General features: G+C 41.1%; 1 protein-coding gene across 3 annotated transcripts in view; it reads left to right on the forward strand.

Moving 5' to 3' along the window:
• XYLB (xylulokinase) overlaps nt 1-23,935 on the forward strand; it is a 144,474-nt gene that overhangs the window by 13,671 nt on the left and 106,868 nt on the right. For all 3 annotated transcript variants that reach the window (XR_015734132.1, XM_087893096.1, XM_087893097.1), the window contains exons 4-8: nt 4,318-4,398; nt 5,792-5,878; nt 8,115-8,243; nt 18,434-18,499; nt 21,947-22,019. Coding sequence is in view for 2 of the 3 variants with exons in the window: in XM_087893096.1 (XP_087749222.1) it covers nt 4,318-4,398; nt 5,792-5,878; nt 8,115-8,243; nt 18,434-18,499; nt 21,947-22,019 (436 nt within the window). In the remaining variant the exon portion in view is untranslated. The remainder of the gene's footprint in view (nt 1-4,317; nt 4,399-5,791; nt 5,879-8,114; nt 8,244-18,433; nt 18,500-21,946; nt 22,020-23,935) is intronic.

Here is a 23,935-nt window from a genome sequence, read left to right on the forward strand (position 1 = left end):
GATGGCTAGAGGAAAAAAAAACTGTTTAAACTCTTGCCACAGGGCTTCAAAGGGCCGCCCTACAGCTGATCAGTGTTAAAAGAAAACAAATGAGTAGACCAGTGCCTGCAAAAATAAATGGGTAAACCAGTGCCTGCAAAAATACATGAGTAGACTGGTGCCTGCAAAAATAAATGGGTAAACCAGTGCCTGCAAAAATACATGAGTAGACTGGTGCCTGCAAAAATAAATGGGTAAACCAGTGCCTGCAAAAATACATGAGTAGACTGGTGCCTGCAAAAATATATGGGTAAACCAGTGCCTGCAAAAATAAATGCAAGCAGTTAAAAGCCTGGTAGACCAGTACCTCTGCTAAATCCTAAATAATTGTCACATGACCATCAAGCAACACCCACAGAATAAGCCACTCCCACAGAACCGGTAGTAAAAAATTTTAGAACCTACCCCTGCTTACAACCATGTGTAACTGTGGATTCAGCAACTGTTGTAAAATGCAGACTGGTTGCCTTGCACCCAGAGATCACATGACTGTGGGTGTGGTGTGCTCAGCACCATGGCACTGTCACTGAACAAGTGGTCATTAAATGAGGACCATCTATACAGGTAGTCCTCGGCTTACGACCACAACTGAGCCCAAAATTTATGTTGCTAAGTGAGAAATTTGTTTGGTTGACTTTTGCTCTGCTTTACGACTGATTGAGTTTCTTGCCCATTTTCTAAATGAATCACTGCAATTATTAAATTAATAAAACCGTTGTTAAATGAATCTGGCTTCCCCATAGACTTTGCTTGCCAGAAGGTCGCAAAAGGTGATCACATGACCCCTGTGACACTGCAACCGTCATAACTATGAACCAGCTGCCAAGCGTCTGGATTTTGATCATGTGACCATGGGGATCCCGCAGTGTGAAAAATGTCTTAAGTCATTTTTACCGGTGCCATTGTAACTTTGAATGGTCACTAAATGAACTGTTGTAAATCGAGGACTACCTCAATTACATTCCTTTCTATCCCCTTTATAGGTTAAAATAGCTTTGTTATCCCCTCTCTTTGAAATGAAAGTATTTCAAATAAAGGCGAAACTCACAATCGCTGTGAGCATTTGTACAAATGCAAGGGCAAAAAAAGAAAGAAAGAGATAGAGAAGCATTTTCTGATGTGCTTCTCTCTATCCCCTTTCACCCCAAAATATCATATTTTTCGGAGTATAAAACACACCGGAGTATAAGACCCACCTACCTTTTTTGGTGAGGAAAAGAAGAAAAAGAAATCTCCCTCTGCCTCTGAGCAATTTTGCCTCCTTGCAGCAAACAGCCTGCTTTACTTTCATTTTCGTTTTCAGCATAGCTTGATTAGCACAAGGGAAAAAAAAATCTGTTTCAGCAATTTACCTCTTTGCAGCAAGCAGCAGAGCCCTGCGCAAAACAGCTGAGAGCAAATCAGATGAGAGTCGGGAGGCCGATCCAATCAACTTGTGCTAATTAGTCTATGCTGAAGCTGAAAGGAGCTGTTTTTTCTTGCTGTTTGCTTGCAAGGAGGTAAACTGCTGCGAGGCAGAGGCCAAAGGGTGGGGGCCAGTGGGTGGGCGGGGCTACATTCGGTGTATAAGACGCACCTAAATTTTCACCCCCTTTTAGGGGGGGAAAAGGTGCATCATATACTGTGAAAAATACGGTAAATAAAAATGTACGTTCCGCCTTTGGCTCCACCAGTGCAAATCCATCTCGCTGATTTGAGGTTGGCCGCACTCAGTGTTGTCCGACGGATGGTTGAATTCTGGCCACGGGCCTTCATAAGTCTGCACAGCTGAAAGGTACAGATGTTAGCATGGTTACTTTTCTCCGCAAAGGCTTGCTTTCAAAGGTTGTGGCTGTGAGAACGAGTTTTACCCTGGCATTTAACCATAGCTTTGCCATCTTGCTTGGCATCCTGCTCGCTCAGCCAGCATTTCCAGGTTCTGCTTTCCAGGTGAGCAAAAGCTGGGGAAGGACAAGGAGGGATTGGTCCTCATACAGGTAGTCCTCATTTAGTGACCGTTCAAAGTTACAGGGGCACTGAAGAAAGTGATTTACGGCCGTTTTTCACATTTACAACCATTGCGGCATCCCCAATGCGATCAAATTTTTGATACTTGGCAAATGACTCATATTTATGACCGTGGCAGTGCCCCCCCCTCCCCCGGATCACGTGATCCTCTTTTGCGAACTTCTGACAAGCAAAGTCCATCGGGAAGCCAGATTCACTGCATGTCCATGTTACTAAACTTAACAACTGCAGTGCTTCACTTTTAACAAGTCTGACAAGAATTGGGGCAAAATTCACTTAACCAATATCTCACATAGCGACAGAAATTTTGGGCTCAATTGCGGTCGTAAGTCAAGGACTACCTGTATTTATAGAAAGAGAAGAGCAAATGTGTTGGGTCACACTGCAAAGCTATTTTGTCCACCCTTCTGTGATGAAACAATATGGCCGACTAGGCCTATCCATCTAGGTTAAGGCCGACTTGTCTTAACCTAGATAGAAGGATCCTGGGGCTGTTTGAGGATAAAGCTACTTCTCCCTCCCTCCAGCGCTGGCTGATTTATTTCAGTGTTTATTTGTTCAAGTTACAAGCTGTTTTAGCCCAAGTGATTATGCACTATTCGAGCCAATAGAGCAAGGAGACAAAACGAGTCCAAGAACAAGAAAATTCCCGAGATCTATTGCTATATTAGGGAAGACAACGCTAAGAACAATATTGCAATATCAGGGTGGATTGCGAAGTGTCCTGGCCTGGGGCTAATGCTAGAACTTCTGTCTTGTTCTGCATGGCCATAAATTTGGGACTGTGTAGTCCTGGGATGTCAAACAACTTTAAGACTTCTGGACTTCAAGTCAAAGGATGGGAGGATGGGGAATTTTGGCTGTTGAAAACCACAAGTCTTAAAAGTGGCCAAGTTTGGAAGGAAGGAAAGGAGGGAGGGAGGGGGGGGAAGCAAGAGAAAGAGAGGGAGGGAGGAAGGGGGGAGGGAGGAAGAAGGAAACGAGGGGAGGGAGGGAGGAAGAAGGAAGGGAGGGAAGGGAGGAAGGAAGGAAGGGAAGCAAGAGGAAGAGGAAGAGTGGGAGTAAGAAGGAAGGAAGGAAGGGAAGGAAGAGGAGGAATAGGAAGGAAGGGAGGAAGAAGGAAGGAAGAGAAGGGAGGAAGGAAGGGAAGGAAGAAAGGGAAGAAAGAGGAGGGAGAGAGGAAGGAAGGAAGGGAGGAAGGAAGAGAAGGAGGAGGAAGGAAGGGAAGGAAGAGGAGAGAGGAAGGAAGCAAGAAGGAAGGGAAGGAAGGAAGAGAAGAGAAGAGAAGGGGGGAGAAGGAGGAAGGGAGGAAGAAGGAAGGAAGGGAAGAGGAGAAAGGAAGGAAGGGAAGGGAAGGAAGAGGAAGAGTGGGAGTAAGAAGGAAGGAAGGAAGGGAAGGAAGAGGAGGAAGAGGAAGGAAGGGAGGAAGAAGGAAGGAAGAGAAGGGAGGAAGGAAGGGAAGGAAGAAAGGGAAGAAAGAGGAGGGAGAGAGGAAGGAAGGAAGAAGGAAGGGAGGAAGGAAGAGGAGGAAGGAAGTGAAGGAAGAGGAGGGAGAGAGGAAGGAAGGAAGAAGGAAGGGAAGGAAGGAAGAGAAGAGAAGGAGGGAGAGGGAGGGAGGAAGGAAGAAGGAAGGAAGGGGAGAAAGGAAGGAAGGAAGGGAAGGAAGAGAATGAGGAAGGGAGGGAAGGGAGGAAGGAAGAAAAAGGAGGAGGCAGACAGGTAGGCAGGCAAGTCTTTTGGGATGGATGCTATCTTCCAGGGAAGACATGGTCACCACCAGGGCATGTCTCCAAGGTCCCAGAAGATAACATGACTGCCATGATGGGACCTGGGGGATACCTGGTCTGCTAGAGCTAATAACATGAAGAAGCAACAAGGAAGAGATACGGTTCCACAGACAGCCTGGTTCTGAACCACGAAAGGGCATTACTGATGATGGTCTTGAAATGTCCTCAGAAGTCAATTGGCAACCGGTACAACTCATAGAACAGAGATGTTACCCAGGAGTTTGCACAACTGCAGTCCCCCTTCCTGGGTCTTACCTGGGGTATGTGTGGGTGTGTTTGTTATGAAAAGTAATCGTGATGCATGTGGAAAAGGGGCAGAGCTTCAGTCACATGCTTGTGACCAACATGTCGATTTTTTCTAAAAGCCCTTCATGGATGCACCTGGCATCTCTTTTCTGTTTATTTCTGAGACTTGTGAGATTTTCAAATTTCCAAGAATACTGAAATTGCTCTGCAATGTTTCTTCTTCTTCTTCTTTTTCTAGGCCCTGGATCTGATTTTGGAAAAGATGAAGTCTGCAGGCTTTAATTTCTCCACTGTAAAAGCTTTGTCTGGAGCTGGACAGGTTGGTTAAAAGGAAGGTGGTGATGATGGAAAACAGATGCTTTGGGCTCAGTGTGTTTCCAGTTTAAATCCCTCCTCCCTCCCTCCCATTGACTTCCTTCCTTCCTTCCTTCCTTCCTTCCTTCCTTCCTTCCTTCCTTCCTTCCTTCCTTCCTTCCTTCCTTCCTTCCTTCCCTTCCTCCCTTCCATCTTCCTCCCTCCCCTCCATCTTCCTTCTTTCCTTCCTTCTTTCCTTCCTCCCTCCCTCCCTTCCATCTTCCTCCCTCCCTCCCTCCCATCTTCCTTCCTTCCCTCCATCTTCCTTCCTTCCTCCCTCCCTTCCACCTTCCTTCCTTCCCTCCATCTTCCTTCTTCCTTCCTCCCTCCCTCCCATCTTCCTTCCTTCCTTCCTTCCCTCCCTCCCTCCCTCCCTCCCTCCCATCTTCCTTCCCTCCTTCCTTCCCTCCTTCCTCCCTCCCTCTCATCTTCCTTCCATCCTTCCTTCCTTCCTTCCTTCCCTCCCTCCCTCCCTCCCTCCCTCCCTCCCTCCCTATGGGTGTTGTATATCTTCCATTGATTCCTGTACCAGAGGCCGTGGAGTTTGAGGGTTCTTTGCAGGATTTTAGCTGTTCCTAATCCTGCCTTCTTCTGGAAAAGAGTGCTTTGTTCTTGGGATCTGTTGGATCCTTGACTTCCCACATTCTCTCTACTTCTTCCTTCAAGCCCTGCTACTTCTCCAGTTTCTCATCCTCCTCACTTGGTGGAACTTCATCTATCAGCTCCTTGTCTGCTACCATAATGTGTGGTTGATTGGCCAGTACAGATTAGGACTTCTCTGCATAGTGTGGGCCGTTTAAAACACGTTGCATGTCTATTTTTGAAGTTAATTTGTAAATTCATTTAATTCCCACCTCGAACAGTAAAATACATTTTAAAATCTGGGATTATGATTACCATTTCTGTTTTCTAAGTAATAGAAAATTGTTGATTTGTTTTTTTTAATTTATTTTTTATTTTTGTTTTAGTTGAGAGATTCGGTATGTATGTGGATGTAACATATTATGCCTGTGTGTGTGTGTGTGTGTGTGAGAGAGAGACTACACACATACAAACTATTCCAGATGAACCATAATATGTCTTCCTTTCTATCATTTTTCTGTCATCTATTATTACCCATTATCTGCCTGTCTACCAGAATGGTTTATAGTTTTCTAAAAGATATTTTGATCCTGGTATATAATTATAGAAGGAAACCACAAAGAAAATTTTAGAAAAAGCTTTTTCTTTCAGCAATAAATAATTGTTTTAATCTCACCTTTGCTCACATTATTCAGCGCTGGTAGTGTGAACATTTATCATCATTTAATGGGAATCATAGCATCAACCTTCTTTCTCTATTTTTCCTAATTTAACAGCAACATGGAAGTGTCTATTGGAAAGAAGGAGCGCGCTCTGTTTTGCAAAATTTATCACCTGTTCTTCCTTTACATCAATCACTGAAGGTAATCGTCTCCAGAGGTTTTTAGAGGAAGTTAGAAGTTGTTCTTGCTCACTGACCTTAACACTGATTGATCTTAGAAAAACTGTAGAAGATGCTTTATAGTTTTCTTGGCCAAGAACAAATGCAGCTGATGCTACATCACAAGGTGATAGATTTTCCTTTACATGTGATAACATTCCACATTTACTTAGTCTTTAAGAAAGAAAAGAGGGGAGATTGTTTGTTTCTTCTCCCTGTCTTCATAAAATAAAATTGTGACATGCTGATTTCATTGTTCTACCAAGTTTGGGATTGATTTAAGGGTGCCATTTCTGCAAAAATCCACAGAGGTTCTAGAGATGTTTTCAACTTTCACTTAGTAGTTTTTTTGTACTCAGCTATAGTAGGCCTAATTAGTGGATCCAACTTGTCCTCTTAAGGTGATTAATAGGTTTTTGCCGACTTACATTTCAGACACATACATAAAAAAATGAAGTTAATGCTGAGATTAAGAGATTCTGAGTCAAATTTACTCAGCAAATAAATTTATTTATTTATTATTTATTTATTTATTATGCCACTTGTCATAACTGTTTTGAGTAACTTTGGGCTGCTTATAATAATATAAGAGCATAGATACAAAAGCATTAAAAACATTAAAATTAAATTTAACAAATAAAAATTTTAAAATAATATGGTCCAACCAAAAAAATAATAATAAAAGGTCAAAATAATCACAGAATGTTCGAAGTGAAATGATTCTTGTATATGGAATATTTTCAAGGAATACTTGAGAAAGATTGTTGACAGTTGCAGATTTTGCTTGCAACGATTTAGAGTCAAACTGTCCCATAATCACTGCATCTCTTTAAAATGTTCTTCCTGCTGAGTTTATGATTTCGTTGGCTATTTTTTTTTTTTAAAGCACCTTTTGGAGCATGCTTTTAAATTGGAATTGCTTTGATTTTTTAAAGAAAAATATTTCATTTTGCTTAAAAAACAGGATAGGTCCCAATTGTGTTCGTAAGTTGAGGACTACCTGTATAGAAAATGCACCCTACCTGGGTCGCTTAATATAATTAAAAACACCATCAAGAACATACTGTGGCTTCTTACAGAGCTTAGGTGTAGCCTCCTTTGTGACTTGAATGTCCCAAAGTAGAGGATAATGTCTGATGTGTAAAATAATGACTGCTTTTCCTTGCTAAAATATTTCCTCTGCACCATTGTAACACTTTCCGGTGTGGAAGTAAGATGTGCTATTGTCCTAAACCAACTTTTGACCCTGACTTTACATGTAGCCCTTGACATACAACCTTTTTTTTTTTAGTGTTTAGTTTAGTTTACTTTATTGATTAGCCCTAGAGCCATTTCAAAGTGCAGAGTTCCAGACGCAAATTATTTCTAAAATCTGATAAAAACAATTTAAAATGGAATTAGATAAAATACAATTTAAAATGAAATTGGAATAAAATACAGTTTAAAAAGAAATTGGAATAGAACACAATCACTTAATATATAGATAAATAAAATATGATAAAATTGTATTTCGGTATCACCCCTACAATCTACCCCAATCAGTCCCACACATGCCGATCTCAACCGAACCATTTTGCGTAAGTCCTGTGCTGTGTTAAATGTTATTTTCAGATTCTGACGACACATAAGGTAAGTTGTTTTGTTACGGGGATCCCAATGGGTCATTCGTTTGGTATATAGACCGGGGTACCTATCTCTCACCCTCTTGTACAGGCAACAGTCAAAGAGGATGTGAGCCAGGTTTTCTACCTTTGCCTCTCCGCAAATGCAGAGACTTTTTCTTTGTTCAACTGTTTCAGTGGCATTGAAAAAAGTAAATTATGCCTGGTTTTCACACTTATGACCATTGCAGCATCCCTGTGGCCACATGATAAAAATGTGGGGCTTGGCCTGTATATACACAATGGTTGCAGTTTCCCAGGGTTATGAAATCCCCATTTGTATGGTTACTACTCAGCTTCCGACAAGCAAAGATAATGGGGGAAGCTAGATTCAATTAACAATTCTATAATTCACTTCACGACAGTGATTCGCTTAACAAGTGTGGTTAAAAAAAGGTCGTAAACTGGGGCACAACTCACTTAAACAACTGTCTTGCTTAACAACAGAAATTTTGGGCTCAATTGGGCGGTGAGTTGAGTACTACCTGTATTGTCTTAAACCAACTTGCAACTCTGACTTTATTGGCTGTTCTGCTGTCTCTTCTTTGTTTCCAACAGAATTGCTTTTCTGTCAGCAACAGTCCAGTCTGGATGGATTCCAGCACAAGTGCCCAGTGCAATTCTCTGGAAGAAAAGGTCGGAGGGGCTCAGAAACTAGCTGACATCACTGGCTCCCGAGCTTATGAGGTGAGAGCTGTTGGAGAAGACAGTAGAGAAGGTAACCAAGAAGGTCTAATGTGAACACTGTCTAGTGTTGTTCCTACAAAGGAGGGGTCCCCAATCTGTGGGACATGGCCCAATACCAGGATATGGCCTATTTGCAACTGGGCCGTGTGAGTATTTGGCCGGCGCACACACCGTGTGATGACCTGGGGCGTGGCACGAAAGCAACCAGAGAATAGGTCTAACTCCCCTTTATTGCTCCAACTGTGCCCCCAAACGTTCCCACATTCACTACAAGTCCTGAAGCAAAGCTCTCATACACCCCTTCAGGAGCCTCTGGCTGCAAATAGTCCAATAAGCAAGGTTAGCCACACAGCAACCAGGCCCACCAGTCCAATAAACCAGGTTAGTGAAGCAGGCAAACTGGCAAGTCCCACAAGACAGAGTACAGCAATGTCCAGGCAAGGGCACACAAGGCTCCATAGATTCAATGTTTGTTCCCAACAAATGCCCCTCTCACGGCACCTCCTTATATCTCAGTCCCCAGGTGTGCCTGGGGCACTCTCCTCCCTCGTAGCCAGCTCAATCTGCATTGATCTCACCTTCTCTCGTCCCTCTTTGTTCTCGGATCAGGAGTCCTTGCTCTTCTCCTGAGTTCTTTCTCAGCTGCAGGGATTTGCAACTAGGGTTCCCAACAATCACTCAATGGAAGAAGTTGGATTCGCTTAGTGACTCTGTGATTTGTTTAATGACTGTGACAATAAAATAAAACAGTAAAATAGAACACAATTCACTTAACAAACGCATGACTTAGCAATTGAAGTTCTGTTCACACTTGTGGTCCTAAGTTGAAGACTACCTGTACATTTTTTGGTGGGGAGGACAAATGGGGTGCAATGGGGTGGGAAGGCAGTTCTGCTTTGAATCATAATTTAGATCAGGTCACACAAATACTTTCAGGCTGGGATCCATGCTAAACTTTTTTGAGCATTCATCCGTGGAGTTGTACTCTCCCAAATCTAGAAGCAGCATCTTAGAAGCCAAACTTCCTCTATTTTACATTAAAAGGCAATTAAAACTAAAAACAGATCTTTTAAATACAACAGTACCCATTCTATTTAGTGATTTCCCTTTTCTCTTAACAATAAAAAAAAAATAGAAGCTTGCACGTATACTCTGTAGCTTCAGGTTATATAACTTTGATTTTGATAGTAGCTGATGTTCTGATTAATGGAGGAGCAAATGTGAGAATAAAATATATGGGCTTCTTTAAGAAAGCAATTAGGCTGGCAGGTTCATAGGAAAAAAATTGTTTGAAGAAACTGTTGCAGGTAGTCCTTGACTTAGGACCAGTCACTTAAGGACATTCAGAGTTATGACAGAGTCTCCAAAAGGTGCTTATGAACAAGTTCTGAAGTTTGGACGGCTGCCTCATTCCCCCCCACCCCCCCACATCCCGGTCATATGACCACACTCTGGGCACTTAGCAATCAGCCTGCATTTACAGCCTTTTGCAGGGCCCGATAGTCACATGACAGTGATTTATGAATTTTTTTTTATGAAAACCGGCATTTACTTCTGATTTCTGCCAGAAAATGCCTATAGAGAACAATGGGTTTGTTTAATGGCCGTGGCATTCGCTGTATGATCACCACGTTTGCGTTACAACTGCCATGTTCGCTTAATGACTGCTGTAAATGTCATAAAATTGGTTCAGTCCCACTTTACCAGCCTCACGACTTATGACTGTAATTGCCAGGCTCTATTAATGGTTGTAAGTCAAGGACTACCTATAATACCTTCCAAATCTGAGTACCGTAATACTATAACTAGATTTTAAGTGGACCCTTCCATTCTACGTTGAAATTCCCTAGACCACAAGATTATGTTGAGATACTTTAGAAAGGAAGCAGAGTAGAAATTTCAGATTTAAAAATGTAGTTATGGAAGTAATCAATCTCCTTGGGGTATTGTAAAGCTATTGTGGTTTGATTTGGCTTTGTCCTCATTCTCAATTTTTGCTGAGTTGGCTCAGGCTCAGAGATAGAAACTGATTAAAGCCATCCAGTGAGGGTAGACTTGAACCTACGGTAGTTCTGGTCCAACACTCTAATCTGTTGTTTCTCAACCTTGGGGACTTTAAGATGTGTGGACATCAACTACCAGAATTCTGCAGTCCGCATGGAAGTTCCCAGCAATTCTGGGAGTTGGAAGTCCATATGCTTTAAAGTCCCCAAGGTTGAACAACACTGCTCCACTCACTAGAGAAGGGAAGAGGTGTGGGATCAGGATCTTCATCCTGGCCTTTAAACCTTCTAGAAGTTCATATGAAATGAATTTGTCAGATGTAAATGCCTTATTCTCCAATGTGTAAATAATGTATATATGGAACATCAGAGGTTAACTTATTCTTTGGACTTTAATGTATTCATAACTTACCACTCCCATTCCTAGCTCCACCCCTTGTATATATAAGGAGCCACCCTCACCATTCTCGTTGCTTCTACCTTGAATATTCAGTGAATATAGAATGCCTATCATAATTAAAAAGAAATATATTTAAAGCTCTAACTCCTATTATCTTTATTGAGTCTGATCCTGAAAATATTGCAACAATCTGGTAGCAGAGGATGGTTAATTGACTCAATAAGTAATTAAAAATGTCCAAGAAAGATAGGCCCAACACCAGGGCCTACAGCAAAGAAATAGAAACTGATCAAGAGATGATCAACGAATCCACCAATGCGATTTCGAGAGAATCCGAAGAATACTCCACTGAAGAAGAAGAACTAATGAGTGAAAATAATGACCAGAAAGAAATCGAAATAGAAAATAACGAACTCAGGTCAGAGATATTAAAGATACTAAAAAGCCAAAAGAATGATGAAAGTCTCATCGCGGACCTCCAGGAGATGCTGAAGAACAGCGGAGCAGCGAGAGAGAAAAACGTCATTAAAGAAAAACCCAAAGATCAAAAAACCGTAAGTGAGATGACTACTGAGAAAATAGTTGTTAAAAAAAAAAGATGTGATCCCGCGCGAAATTTTGAATGGCAGCCATCTTGGTTTCAACGAACTTCAAAAGAGAATGGAGCAGAGCCAATCAAAACGCTCAGTTCAAAATTTCTGGCGCGAAAAACACTATCAGACGAAGAAAGTGAGAAAGAAGTCTCAAACTCTTCAGATGATCCAAAATCAGAAAGTGAAGACGATTTAACAAAATCTCAAGTAAAATCAGCAATGAAAACACTTTTTGCTGCTTTTGGGCCAAGACTGAAAATTACCAAGACATCTACGAAGAAGCAAGAAATCAAACCGGCGACTCAAGACCTGCACGCTCCCATCCTGACTTCGAAAGCGACGACGCCCGAGCCCAGAGAGCCATGCCGATTTCGCCCTACACCACAGACAAGATCGAATACCAACGCACACAAAAAGAAGAAAAGAACCGTCGCCACCACCAGAACCCCAAAAACCGAGCCAGAGACCGACTCATCTGAGGAGGAGCGGATCGAGAGAGCTGAAAGGGAGAGAACCTTCCACGACGCCACCAAAGAAGAAATGAGCAACGCGCATGTGCGAAACTACGTAGACGACCCAGAAGGACTTGAACTGGCCAGAGAACCGCGCAGACTCATTGCAAGCATCCCAATGCCGTTCTGTAATTTCCTGCACTTGAGAGATCACGGACTGCCCCAGGTTGTAAGTAATGGACAGAATAATGTAGGTAACTTACCCAGTGACTTCCCAAAACTTAGAATTGATGGCATTAATTTACAAGAGTGGTATCAACAGCTTCAGGTTATTTTCATGAAAGAAAATTTACTATTCTTTATAACTAGCCCTCCAAGAAGACCTTGGACTTTAAAAATAGATTGTTTACATCATAGAGCATTTTTCATAATAATATCTAGCGTGTCTCCTGCAATGTATCATAGCATCAAACCAAACCTAACTGTATCAGAAATAATTCAATGCATGTTTAATCTATTTCACAGCGATAGCGTAGCTACAACCACAAGAATGTCTAAGGATTTCTTTTCCTCTAGAGTAAAACCAGGGGTTTCTATAAGTGAGCATTTGATAAATCTAAACAAAATAAGAGCTGAGCTACAATTGAGGGGGGAAGTGATTTCAGATCAAACAATGAAAAGTGTTATTATCAATTCACTTGATCCATCATGGGATAGCTTTATGTCACACTTAGATACCATTAATTTGGGATATTTATCCATAGAAAGTCTATCTAACAAATTGATAGCAGAAGACAATTCAAGAAAAAATCGATCCAGTAACCAAACAGACCACAAACCTTTTAGGAAAGTAGTCTTTCAAAATAAACATAATGAGGCCTTTAGATGCTACAATTGTGGATCCAGGGAACATAGTAGAAGAGACTGTCCCAAAGTCTCAAGAGAGAGACATAGGCCAGAATATAGGAGCAAATATAATTACAGACAATCTTCCACAGATAGACACAAATATAGAAGTCCACCAAATTACAAAGAAGGTAGAGGGGGTAGAGAAAATTCAAAAGAGAGGAAATCTGGGTCACTGAATGGGCTAAATAAACAAGACAGCACCAGAACACAGCAGGATGAGAATAACAATTGGCTTATTGATTCTGGTGCAACAAATCACACCACCAACAACAAAAGTATATTATCTTCATTTATAGAAGATAAGTTTGTGATAAAGGTAGCTAATCAAGAAAAGGTTCAAGTACTAGGCAAAGGAAATGTGACCTTGCCTGGTCTAGGGAAAATAGAGGGGGTATTATTAATCCCAGAAATACCTCACAACATACTAAGTGCCATAAAATTAAGCAGAGAATCTGATATCAATATAGTTTTCTCAAAAGGGAAAGCAACTATAGAAAAGAACAAAACAAATGTAGGTACTGTAATGATAAAAGGAGGTCTACCCTATCTGATAACTAAAGAAAGATGTTTACATAACATTGATTCAAATATGGAAGATTGTATTGAAGCAGATGATGAAAATGTCAGTAACAGTGACAATGATGAGTGTAGAATAACTCATGATCACAAAAATACATACAAGGAAAAGAAACCAAAAATAGGTAAACCAATTCATGATGAGTGTGCTCACATCTTACACAGGAAGTTAGGACATGCAAGCTTTCCTGTAGTACAAAAAATGACTGAACACGCAGAAGGTGTCAAAATAAAAAATTGTGAAAATTATTTGGAATGCTCAGTATGTAAATCCACCAAACTAAAAACCAGTCCCAGACCAAAAAAATCTAACAGATCAACTAACAATATTTTTGATTTGGTACATATGGACTTAGTTGGTCCATTAAGTCCCTCAATTACCTATAGAAAACGTTACTTCCTAACAATAGTGGATGACTACAGCCGATATGGTTTTGTTTACACATTAAAGCACAAGGATGAAACATTTCAGAAATTTAAGGAATTCTACAAACGTATAGAAACACAACATAATATCAGAATAAAGCAAATTATGACAGATAGGGGATGTGAGTTCATGTCTAAAGAATTCTCCCAATGGTTAAAGGATAGAGGAATGTTACATTTCACGTCCAATCCTTTTTCTGCATTTCAAAATGGAGTTGCAGAGAGGAAAAATTCCACACTACAAACCATGATTAGGTGCACATTAGAGGATGCTGGTTTAGGCAAGCAATTTTGGTCAGAGGCATTACATTATTCGAATTACACTCAAAATAGAACCTGGTCCAGTATTGTGAATAAGACACCATATGAGGTGATGTACAATAGAAAACCCAAATTATCACACATGCACATATTTGGAGTCACTGCAGACGTACACATACCTAAACAATTGAGGAGAAAGGGAGAAAACGTATCCAGGAGATTAAGATTCATGGGATACGAAACTGGAACCAAAGGGTACAGATTTATTGATAGTAATAACAAATTTATAGTATCCAGAACAGCTGTGTTCCATGAACAGGCCAATTGGTCAAAATTGCACCTTAATGAAATATTTCCTAATAAATGTAAAGATACGATATCTTGCGAGGAAGGAACAACAGAAAATCAAAATATTAACAAAAGTAAGAACAAAACCAAAACTTGGACTAATAGTCAGCATAAAATAAAGACAGACACATTAACAAAAAAGGAAGCTAGATACTTGCATGATAACCATAGCAAGCCTGAAAGAACTATTAGAAACAATAGAAACCAAATACCAAATAAATACAAAGATTACATAATGCATATGAATGGAGAACAAATAACACCTAATACATATGAAGAAGTATTGAAACTTCCACATGAAGAAAGAGAAAAATGGGAACTAGCTATGGAAAAAGAGATGGAAAGTTTACAAGGATTAAATGTATTCACACCTGCGATCGCACCTAAGGATAAAACAATTATAGGTACCAGGTGGATTTATAAAATTAAGAACTTAGAAGGAGGCAATACCTTATACAAGGCTAGACTAGTTGCACAAGGCTATGCACAAAAATATCCAGAAGACTATACTGATACATATTCACCCACAGTGAGAACAGAGAGTGTCAAAACAGCCCTTGTAGTAGCATCTGCACTCAATCTGGACGTATTCCAATATGACATACAGACCGCATACTTACATGCAAAATTAGATAAGGAAATATATGTAAGAGCACCACACAGTCAATACACTAATAAGAACGAAATTTGGTTATTAAATAAGAGTCTGTACGGATTAAAGCAATCCGGCAAAAGATGGTACGATTGCTTGGTAAAAGTACTTAAGACCATGGATTTCAACGCCACCACTGCTGATAATTGTTTCTTTGTAAAAAAGAGTAATGATCATATTGAATTTGTATTAATTTACGTGGACGATATTTTATACATTGGAAAGCATAAAGAGAGCAGGGAAATCTTTGTAAATAAGTTAAATGAACACTTCTCACTGAAATCTCTGGGTAAAGTGAATAAATACCTTGGTGTGCAAATTAACAAAACTAAAAGGGGATTCAAACTTACACAGAAAGATAAAATCATCGAACTCCTAAACAAATGTAACTTAAATAATGCCAAAACCTGTGACACCCCTATGCAAACTGATTTTCTTAGAAACACTGATGAATCTTCCCCTGAGTTTAAAGACAACACATTTTACAGATCAGTTATAGGTTCACTCCTTTATATATCTAATTGGACTAGGCCAGATATTGCATTACCTCTCAATCTATTGTCAAGATATGTTAGTAAACCAACCTTGTATCATTGGGAAGCTGTCAAAAGAATTCTAAGATATCTGAAGGGTACATTAGATTTTTGTTTAATGCTGGAACCCAATAATGACAGAGAACCAAAAATTACTTGTTATGCTGATGCAGATTGGGCTGGTGATACATCATGCAGAAAGAGTACTTCTGGTTATGTTTTTCTATTGAATGATTGTCCAGTTTACTGGTATACTGGTAAACAAGAACTAGTAGCCACTTCTACTACAGAAGCGGAATATGTTTGTTTGTCCAAGGCTGCAAATAACCTTGTATGGTTCAATGATCTAATCACTGATGTTTGGAAGAAACCCACTTTACCATTTATTATGCATGAAGACAATAAAGCGGCCATTGAAATATCCAGGTCCGATGCAATTGGACAAAGGTCCAGGCATATTGATATAAAGTTTAAGCATGTGAGACAACTGTCTCAAGACGGATTCATTAAAGCAATACATTGCGATACTTCTGAACAATTAGCTGACATATTAACAAAACCCTTACCTTCTAAACAACACAAATATTTAACTTCTAAATTATATGTATTATATTGTCCTGAATCAGAATGTAATTGATGTTGTGTAACGAACCGGCATTTAGAGGGGGATTTGTCAGATGTAAATGCCTTATTCTCCAATGTGTAAATAATGTATATATGGAACATCAGAGGTTAACTTATTCTTTGGACTTTAATGTATTCATAACTTACCACTCCCATTCCTAGCTCCACCCCTTGTATATATAAGGAGCCACCCTCACCATTCTCGTTGCTTCTACCTTGAATATTCAGTGAATATAGAATGCCTATCATAATTAAAAAGAAATATATTTAAAGCTCTAACTCCTATTATCTTTATTGAGTCTGATCCTGAAAATATTGCAACAGAATTGATAGATAAGGAAACTGAAAGAGGGCAGAATGGAATTGTTCACAATTAGGGTGGGGATGAGAATGGGAGGAATATCGGAGACTTTCTACTTCCCACAGATTCCATCTGGGGCTTTCAAAGTGTCCTGCTGAAGTTCAACCGAAGGAGGGCTTTGTATGGCCTGAGAGGTCTCATCTTGTAGTGGTACTTGTGAATGACCTTGAGCAGGGCTCTCCAAACATGGCCACTTTGAGACTTGTGAACTTCAACTCCCAAAGATCCTCAGCCAGCATGAGGCCTACAAGTCTTTTAAGTGGCCAAGTTTGGAGACTCCTGACCTTGAGAGAGAGAAGGAGGAGAAGACACAGCCTTGGCCTAGAAAACACTCTGATTGTTCTTACCTAGGCTTCCTGAGTCAGTAAACCACATGAGTAGGCCCAAAAACCTGTTTTATTTTAACAGCTGGGAATTCTGTTAATTCATAGATGAGTCCCAAATAATTGTAAAGAGTCCTTCGGGATAAGGCTGATAATCACCTACTTGACACGCTACCAAAGTCCTAATTGGCAAAGCCACACGGAGTCCAGAATCAAACAGAGCTTCAGACTTTAAACTGCACAGAATTAACAACGTTGCTTCCTGCAAAGGCCCACATGCTTTTGCTCTTCTTTTAAGTCTTATGGGAGGGGCCAATCGTCTCCCAGCCCTACTCCCGAGTCATCCCTTTTGTTTTAACTGTTCTTGCCTTCTGGCAGCTCTGCGCATGCGCGCACTGGAAACAGTCTCCCTGCTGAGGTCTGACTCTGGAGGCTCTGGAGGCAGCACATACCTCCCAGATGGCCCTTTCTCTCCTCCGACGCAGAGCCCTCATCCGAACCTTCCCCAGACTCCAGGACTGGCCCATGGTCCTCCCCAGCCTCCTCACTGTCCGACTCTGCTGCCAGCTCCGCAGGCTGCTGGCGGACCACAATACTGTTAATCAAAATCTGAGTTCGAACGACGGGTGGTGGTGGAGAAAACATCCCAAAGGAGGACTGCAAGATTTGACATCAGCCTTTTGAGGTAGTCCAGATAAGAAGCACCAAGCATAGTACTAACTTTATTTTGATAATAAGGTTATATTAACAGAATCTTGCAAGCCTGAAAGTATCTCCCCCCACTTATTTTTATGCTCCTGAAAACTATAGAGGATCCCTTCTGAGCAGTGGTGGGTTCCTCCCGGTTTGGTCGGGTTCGGCCGAGCCGGTAGCAGTGACGATATGACATCACCGAACCGGTTCTCCCCCCCGCCTCCTCCCCCCCCACGTTATTCTTACCTTTTATTTGGTCCCACCCCCAATCTATTGCTGCCTCCTGAGTCCCAGCTGATGACTACAGGGAAAAAAACTGTTTAATCTCTTGCCGCGGGGCTTCAAAGGTCCGTCCTACAGCTGATCAGTGTTAAAAGCAAACAAATGAATTGGGTCGTAAGTGCGAGGACTGGTCGTAAGTGCGAGGACCTTCCAGAAATGACTCTGACCAGCTAGCCACGCCCACCTAGTCACATGACCTCCAAACCACACCCACAAAATAAGCCACGCCCACAGAACCGGTAGTAAAAAAATTTAGAACCCACCCCTGCTTCTGAGATCCCATCTCCACCCCACCTCCCACCCCCCGGGACTCAAATGTCATTTAATAGACATTGTCTAGGCAGCAACTCTTTCTCCCGTCTCCCAAAATAATTTGCACACAGTATTCCAGGTATGAACACATTCTTGTTGCACATTCCACCTCTGATATGAATGAATCATTCCTGAAATTTTTTGAAATCTTGCCTAAATGTCTAGAAAGATTACTTAGCATGATTTATTGTTTCTGAAATACATATTATGGGGAAATATATTTTTCAGTTACCTTTTTAAACTCCAGGTGAGTTAAACATTCACCTGTCAATGCATTATCATCTGTTTTATGCCTGTTGCATCTGAATAGCAACTGCTGTTATGCCTTTAATAAATTAAAATATCCAGGGTGCAATGCCCTGAACTCATTATGCTGAGTTAATTATTATTGACTCCATTTACAATTTGTGTTCCTAAATATTGGTGGCCTGTCCTTTCTCAGCGTTTTACAGGAAACCAGATAGCGAAGATTTACAGCCGGGATCCTGAAGTCTATTCACAAACCGAGGTTTGCTAATCTTCTGCTCGTTTATTGGGAATCATAACTAATTTAGGTTTTATTATGGTTTGCAAGGGGAACTTATCACAATGCTTGTACAAATTACATTAGCATAAATATGGTAACAAAAAGCCCCTCATTAAACAGAAAAGAGATCTATCAAAAGGAAGGTTCAGTAAAAGTGGCTGCTGATACAGCATCACATTAATCTGAATGCTTAATATTAGCTATTTTGTTAACGGAAGGCGTGCTCTCATGCCAGAAATGCAATTCTAGATATGATTCCTTCTATAGAAAATGGGGGAGATTAGAGATGGGGATTATTAACTGATGAATTTATCTCCCCCCTCTTTTTTTTAAAAAAAGTTTAATTATCTCTTGCAATGCAATTCCAAAATGCATTGCAAACAAGAAAGAGAGTTCCTTCTTTCTGCATTGCCTTTTGATCAAGGGTGACTTTCAAAATGCACCAGGTCTGAGAGTGGGGTGTTCACGGAGGGTAGGGGATAGAGGCAAATGACAAAAATGATCCAAACACCACTCCTTTTGTAACTTGAGTCATGATATTGCATGCTGGTATCTTTAAGAGCTGAGCCTGTATTATTTTATTTTATTTATTATTTAATTTATTAAATATGCATGTGTGACGGAATGTAATAGGCTGGATTTCCAGGAAGAAGAATATTCCATTCCAGAGGAATATTTTTTTATTTTAAATTAAAAAGTTTTATCAAAGATACAGACATTTTCTCCTCGCCTCCCTCTCACCCCCCCTCCTTCCCTTCCCACCCCCCACCCCCCTGGACTTCCCAGAGCAAATACAGGGTATAGCATTTAACAATCATAAACTAAAATATGCTAACATTTTATAGACTCCAAATTCTCCCTTGGTCTTTAACTCCACATAGTTTGAACATTCCAGAGGAATATTAAGGGTCCAGATAGTTCGTGTTAGAGAAGGAGGGTGAATAGAGCCTCTCTCTAATAATCCTTAGAACTGGGGTCCCCAACACTCAGCCACCGACCAGTATCGGTTCATGGCTTGTTAGAGACTGCACTGCACAGCTGAAGGTGAGTGGGTGGGTGAGCGAGTGAAGCTATATATGAATTTTCAGCCATTCCCCAGAGCTATCATCACTACCTCAGTGCCACTTCATCAGGCTTTAGATTCTCATAGAAGCGCGAACCCTACTGTAAACTCTGCATGTGAGGGATCAAGGTTGTCCGTCCCCCTCCCGTCCCTTTCCCTGGTCCGTGGAAAAATTTCCTTTCACGAAACCAGTCCCTGGTGCCAAAAGGTTTGGGGACTGCTGCCTTAGAGTACATGGTAAATGCAGAGAATAGAGCTGTTCTGTCCCCATACCACACACGCACCCCCACAGAGGGCCCGGAGTTAATAAGCCACACAACAAAACTCTTTGAAGATAAAGTTGGCAGCAACCCAGTGGCTAACTGCCAATTCAGACTTTACTCACACAAAACAAAGATTAGACTGCAAGCATTCCGATAAAGCAGGCAGAGTTTCAACAATACAAGCATTAATCCAAATGCAGTCCGATAAAGCAGGCAAAGTCCAGTAACGCAGAGATCATGGATTATTTCCAGTTTTTGCTCATCACAAACTGAACCGGCCACCACACCCACATTTATACCCTGTGGGGTGTGGTCCAGTGACTCAGCTAATTTCTGGCATGCCTTCCCCTCTGCTGTGCACGCTTCTCCCGCGCCGCTGCCGAGGATCCAGCCAGCACTTATCTCCTTCGTCGCTGTCCACCTGTGGCTGCGGGGACGTGCTTGGCTCTGGGCCTATCTCTTGGCCTTCGGTGTCCTCCGGAGGCATTGCCAGAGAGGAGGGTCCTGGAGAGGGAGGCCTTGCCAACTCCTCTCCCTCACTCTCAGAGTCTGCATCTGTCAATAGCCCAGGCTCAGGCAACGGAACCACAACAAGAGCGCAAGATGGGTGACGGCCCCAAAAGCCAAGATTGACATGTGATGACTTTTCTGAGATGAGTTCTTCATTGTTTCCACAGCTATAGGGCAGAATCTCCAACCTCCTGACCTTCCTCAAGAGCTTAAAGATTGGTTCTACTAGTTGGCTTGGAGCTTCAGTGAGGGGTCTTCACATTGGGAGTGGTTGACAGACTAATAACAGATACCCTCTCCCACTTGCTCATCCTATTCCCTCCCTCCTCGTCTTTTAACTAGGGTTGTGTATTTATCTTTTTATTACATAGGGTTAGGGTTAAGGTAGTTCCTATTGTATATTTGTAAGACTTTATCTTTTTAATATTGTAAACCACTCAGAGTTATCTTGGGGTAAGATGGGTGCTCAATAAATTTAATAAATAGATGATATATAGTTAGATAGTTAGACAGACAGACAGACCTTGCCAGATTAATTACTCTCTCTGTACCTCCCATATATTCTATTAAGGATGAGCTGGGGTGGCGCAGTGATTAGAATGCATTATTGCAGGCTAATTCTGCTCACTGCCAGGAGTTCGATCCTCACGGGCTCAAGGTTGACCCATGTTCTCATCCTTCCGAGGTCGGTAAAATAAGGACCCAGATTGTGTGTGTGTGTGGGGATGGGGGTGGGGGTGCAATACGCTGACTGTAAACCGCTTAGAGAGGTCTGTAAAGCATTATGAAGCGGTATATAAGTCTAAGTGTTATAGCTATTGCCATTGTTATTAATAGTCCATCACAGTATGGCTGCCTATTTTAGCAAACGACTTGAGATGATACATTTCAACACAATATTTGGATTCTGAGAATGCTGTCTATAAGCAGGGGAATAAATCAGAGTTTACTGCATGGCTTAGCACAGTTTGGAAACCCAGTGGTAGCATAAGACTCTAGTCGCATCTGTTCTTACATGACTTCAACTAACAGAAGCTATTTTTCTGGCCTTCTTGCTTCTTCATCCTTTTTTTATGACAGATGCCATGAATATCGCTAGACTCCAATTTCTTTCCTCCCAGTATAAAATAATGTAGGGAAGACAAGCTAATTGTTATTTATTTATTTACTTGATCTTTATCCAGCCTTTATTACTTTATAAGTAACTCCAGGCGTTGAGTATACGTAATACTTGTTCCTCCTCCTATTTTTCTCATAACAACAACCTCTTTTAAAGATTTTCTTTTCAGTTTTTTTTAAAAATCCATGGCTTTGTGCGTGTAAGGGAGAGAGAGAGAGAAAGAAAGAAAGAAAGGTTTCTGGTAGCTTAGTCTTTTGCAACTCTCAAAAAAAGAAAAGAAAATCAAAGCAAGACCTTGCAACAATTAAACCCTTTCAGATCCTCTTTCTAAACGTAATATTTTAAATGCTTGCTGAACTCAATGGGAGTTTCAAAACACTCTGTTTTGAATGGTCTGTGAAAGAGAAATACATGTCATATGATTATTTGCTTGTTTGGTTGTTCGTTTACTTCTTTTTCTTTTCTGCCTCCAGAAAATTTCCTTGGTGAGCAACTTTGCAGCCTCTCTTTTCCTAGGTGCCTATGCTCCCATAGATTATAGTGACGGTAAGTAACATGCACTCATTTTCTAATGGGCTCAACCCAGTGGTGGGTTTCAAAAATTTTTACTACCGGTTCTGTGGTTGTGGCTTGGTGGGCGTGGCATGGTTTGGTGGCGTGACAGGGGAAGGATACTGCAAAATCCCCATTCCCTCCCCACTCCACTAACCTGCTCTGGGAAGGAATCAAACTCCCCCCCTCTTCATTTCCCCAAATAAAATTTTACTCATAAGAAAAGGCTCCCAGAAAAGCAAGGAAAAATCAAGCTACTAACAAGGAACCTGCCTGATACTCATTCCACATTCCTGCATCTGCATAAAGGAAACTTTGTAAGAAGAAAACAGCTACCGGGACTTAGAGATAATAGAAAGTGGAAGCCGGAAGTTCGGCTCCATTTACAAGCAGGCAGAAAACTCATTCAGGACAGGATGTTTCACAATGGAAATCGCCCAAACTTTTTTAGAAACACAAAGCCCATGTTGCACAAACCCCAAAACTTCAAAAATATAGAACCATATAAGAATCCCTTCTCTTATTCAGTTTGTTGTTCAGCTGACCCAGAAATGAGCTGCTGGCTTCTGCAAGTAAAATCCTCCTTCAAGCAGCTGCTTCTTGGCTTGTCAGTTTAAAGTGACAGCATCTTTTTTTTTTTTTCCTTCTTCTTCTTTGCCAAGTGATCTGGCTGAAAAGCGAGCTCTGATTTTTTCCTTCTAGCCGATCAGTTGGGAGGCTTCGTGGCTTCTCAATTTAAAGCAACAATGTCTTGGTTTTTTTTTCTCTTCTTTGTCAAGAGAACCCTGATTTTTTCCTTTTAGCCGATCAGCTGGACTCCCGACTCCTGACTCGGGAGGCAGCGAATAGATTGGGGGCAGGGCCAGGCAGAGGTGGTATTTACCAGTTCTCTGAACTACTCAAAATTTCCACTACCGGTTCGCAAGAACCGGGGAGAACCGGTAGCAACCCACCACTGGCTCAACCCCAAACTGAGTTATAGAAGAGAATAGACACAGTGGGATGCCCTCTTTTTTGGTGAACAGAGGCCACTCAAAAATGGTGAGAGTCCTTGAAAGATAAAGTAGGTCTCTTTATACAGATAGCCCTCAACTTATGACCACAATTCTGCCCAAAATTTGTGTTGCTAAGTGAGTGAGAAATCTGTTGAGTTTTTGCCCCATATTACAGCTTTTCTTGCCACATTTGTTAAGTGAATCATTGCAGCTGTTAAATTAGTAACATCGTTGTTAAGTGAATCTGGTTTCCCCATTGACTTTGCTCGTCAGAAGGTTCCCCAAAAAGTGATCACATGACCCCGGGACACTGCAACCGTCATAAATATGAGTCAGTTGTCAAGCATCCAAAGGTAAATCACATGACAATGGGGATGTTGCAACAGTCGTAAGTGCGAAAAATGTTCATATGTCCCTTTTTCAGTGCAGTTGTAACTTTGAATGGTCACTAAGCTAACTTTTAGAAGACTACTTGTATTCTGTTCAGTTAAGTAGGTCAGCGTGTTTAAATGGATGGATGTTAACCTCATTTAATTTTAATTAATATACATGTTGATCAAATCAATTTTTTTCCCATTAAACCCACTTCCTTCTTTGTGGTTTGAGTCCTTGGCTCTGAATCCAAAATGTCTCTTTGGAGACTTCTGGCTAAGCTTTCTTTCTCTGAAGCTGCCTGCAACTGGCTGGCTTTGTAGAAAGTGTGTCAGGCTGCAAAAACGTTGTGGTTCTTCCAAGAAGATGTATTTATTGTTTTGTTCCTTTTTGGTGTCGTTGCCCTTTTTTTTCTTGGAAGTGTCTTAACACAGCTGGACTCTAAATGGTGTCCAGTTTTTTTCCAGATTCAGTTTCTTTTTTGCTGAGTAAAATCAGAAGAATATTAGACTAGGCCCGCTAAATCGCTCCATCCTAATCCAA

This window comes from Pantherophis guttatus, chromosome 4 (assembly GCF_059756535.1).
Source record: "Pantherophis guttatus breed Tessera chromosome 4, ASM5975653v1, whole genome shotgun sequence".
NCBI classification, from domain to species: domain Eukaryota; kingdom Metazoa; phylum Chordata; class Lepidosauria; order Squamata; family Colubridae; genus Pantherophis; species Pantherophis guttatus.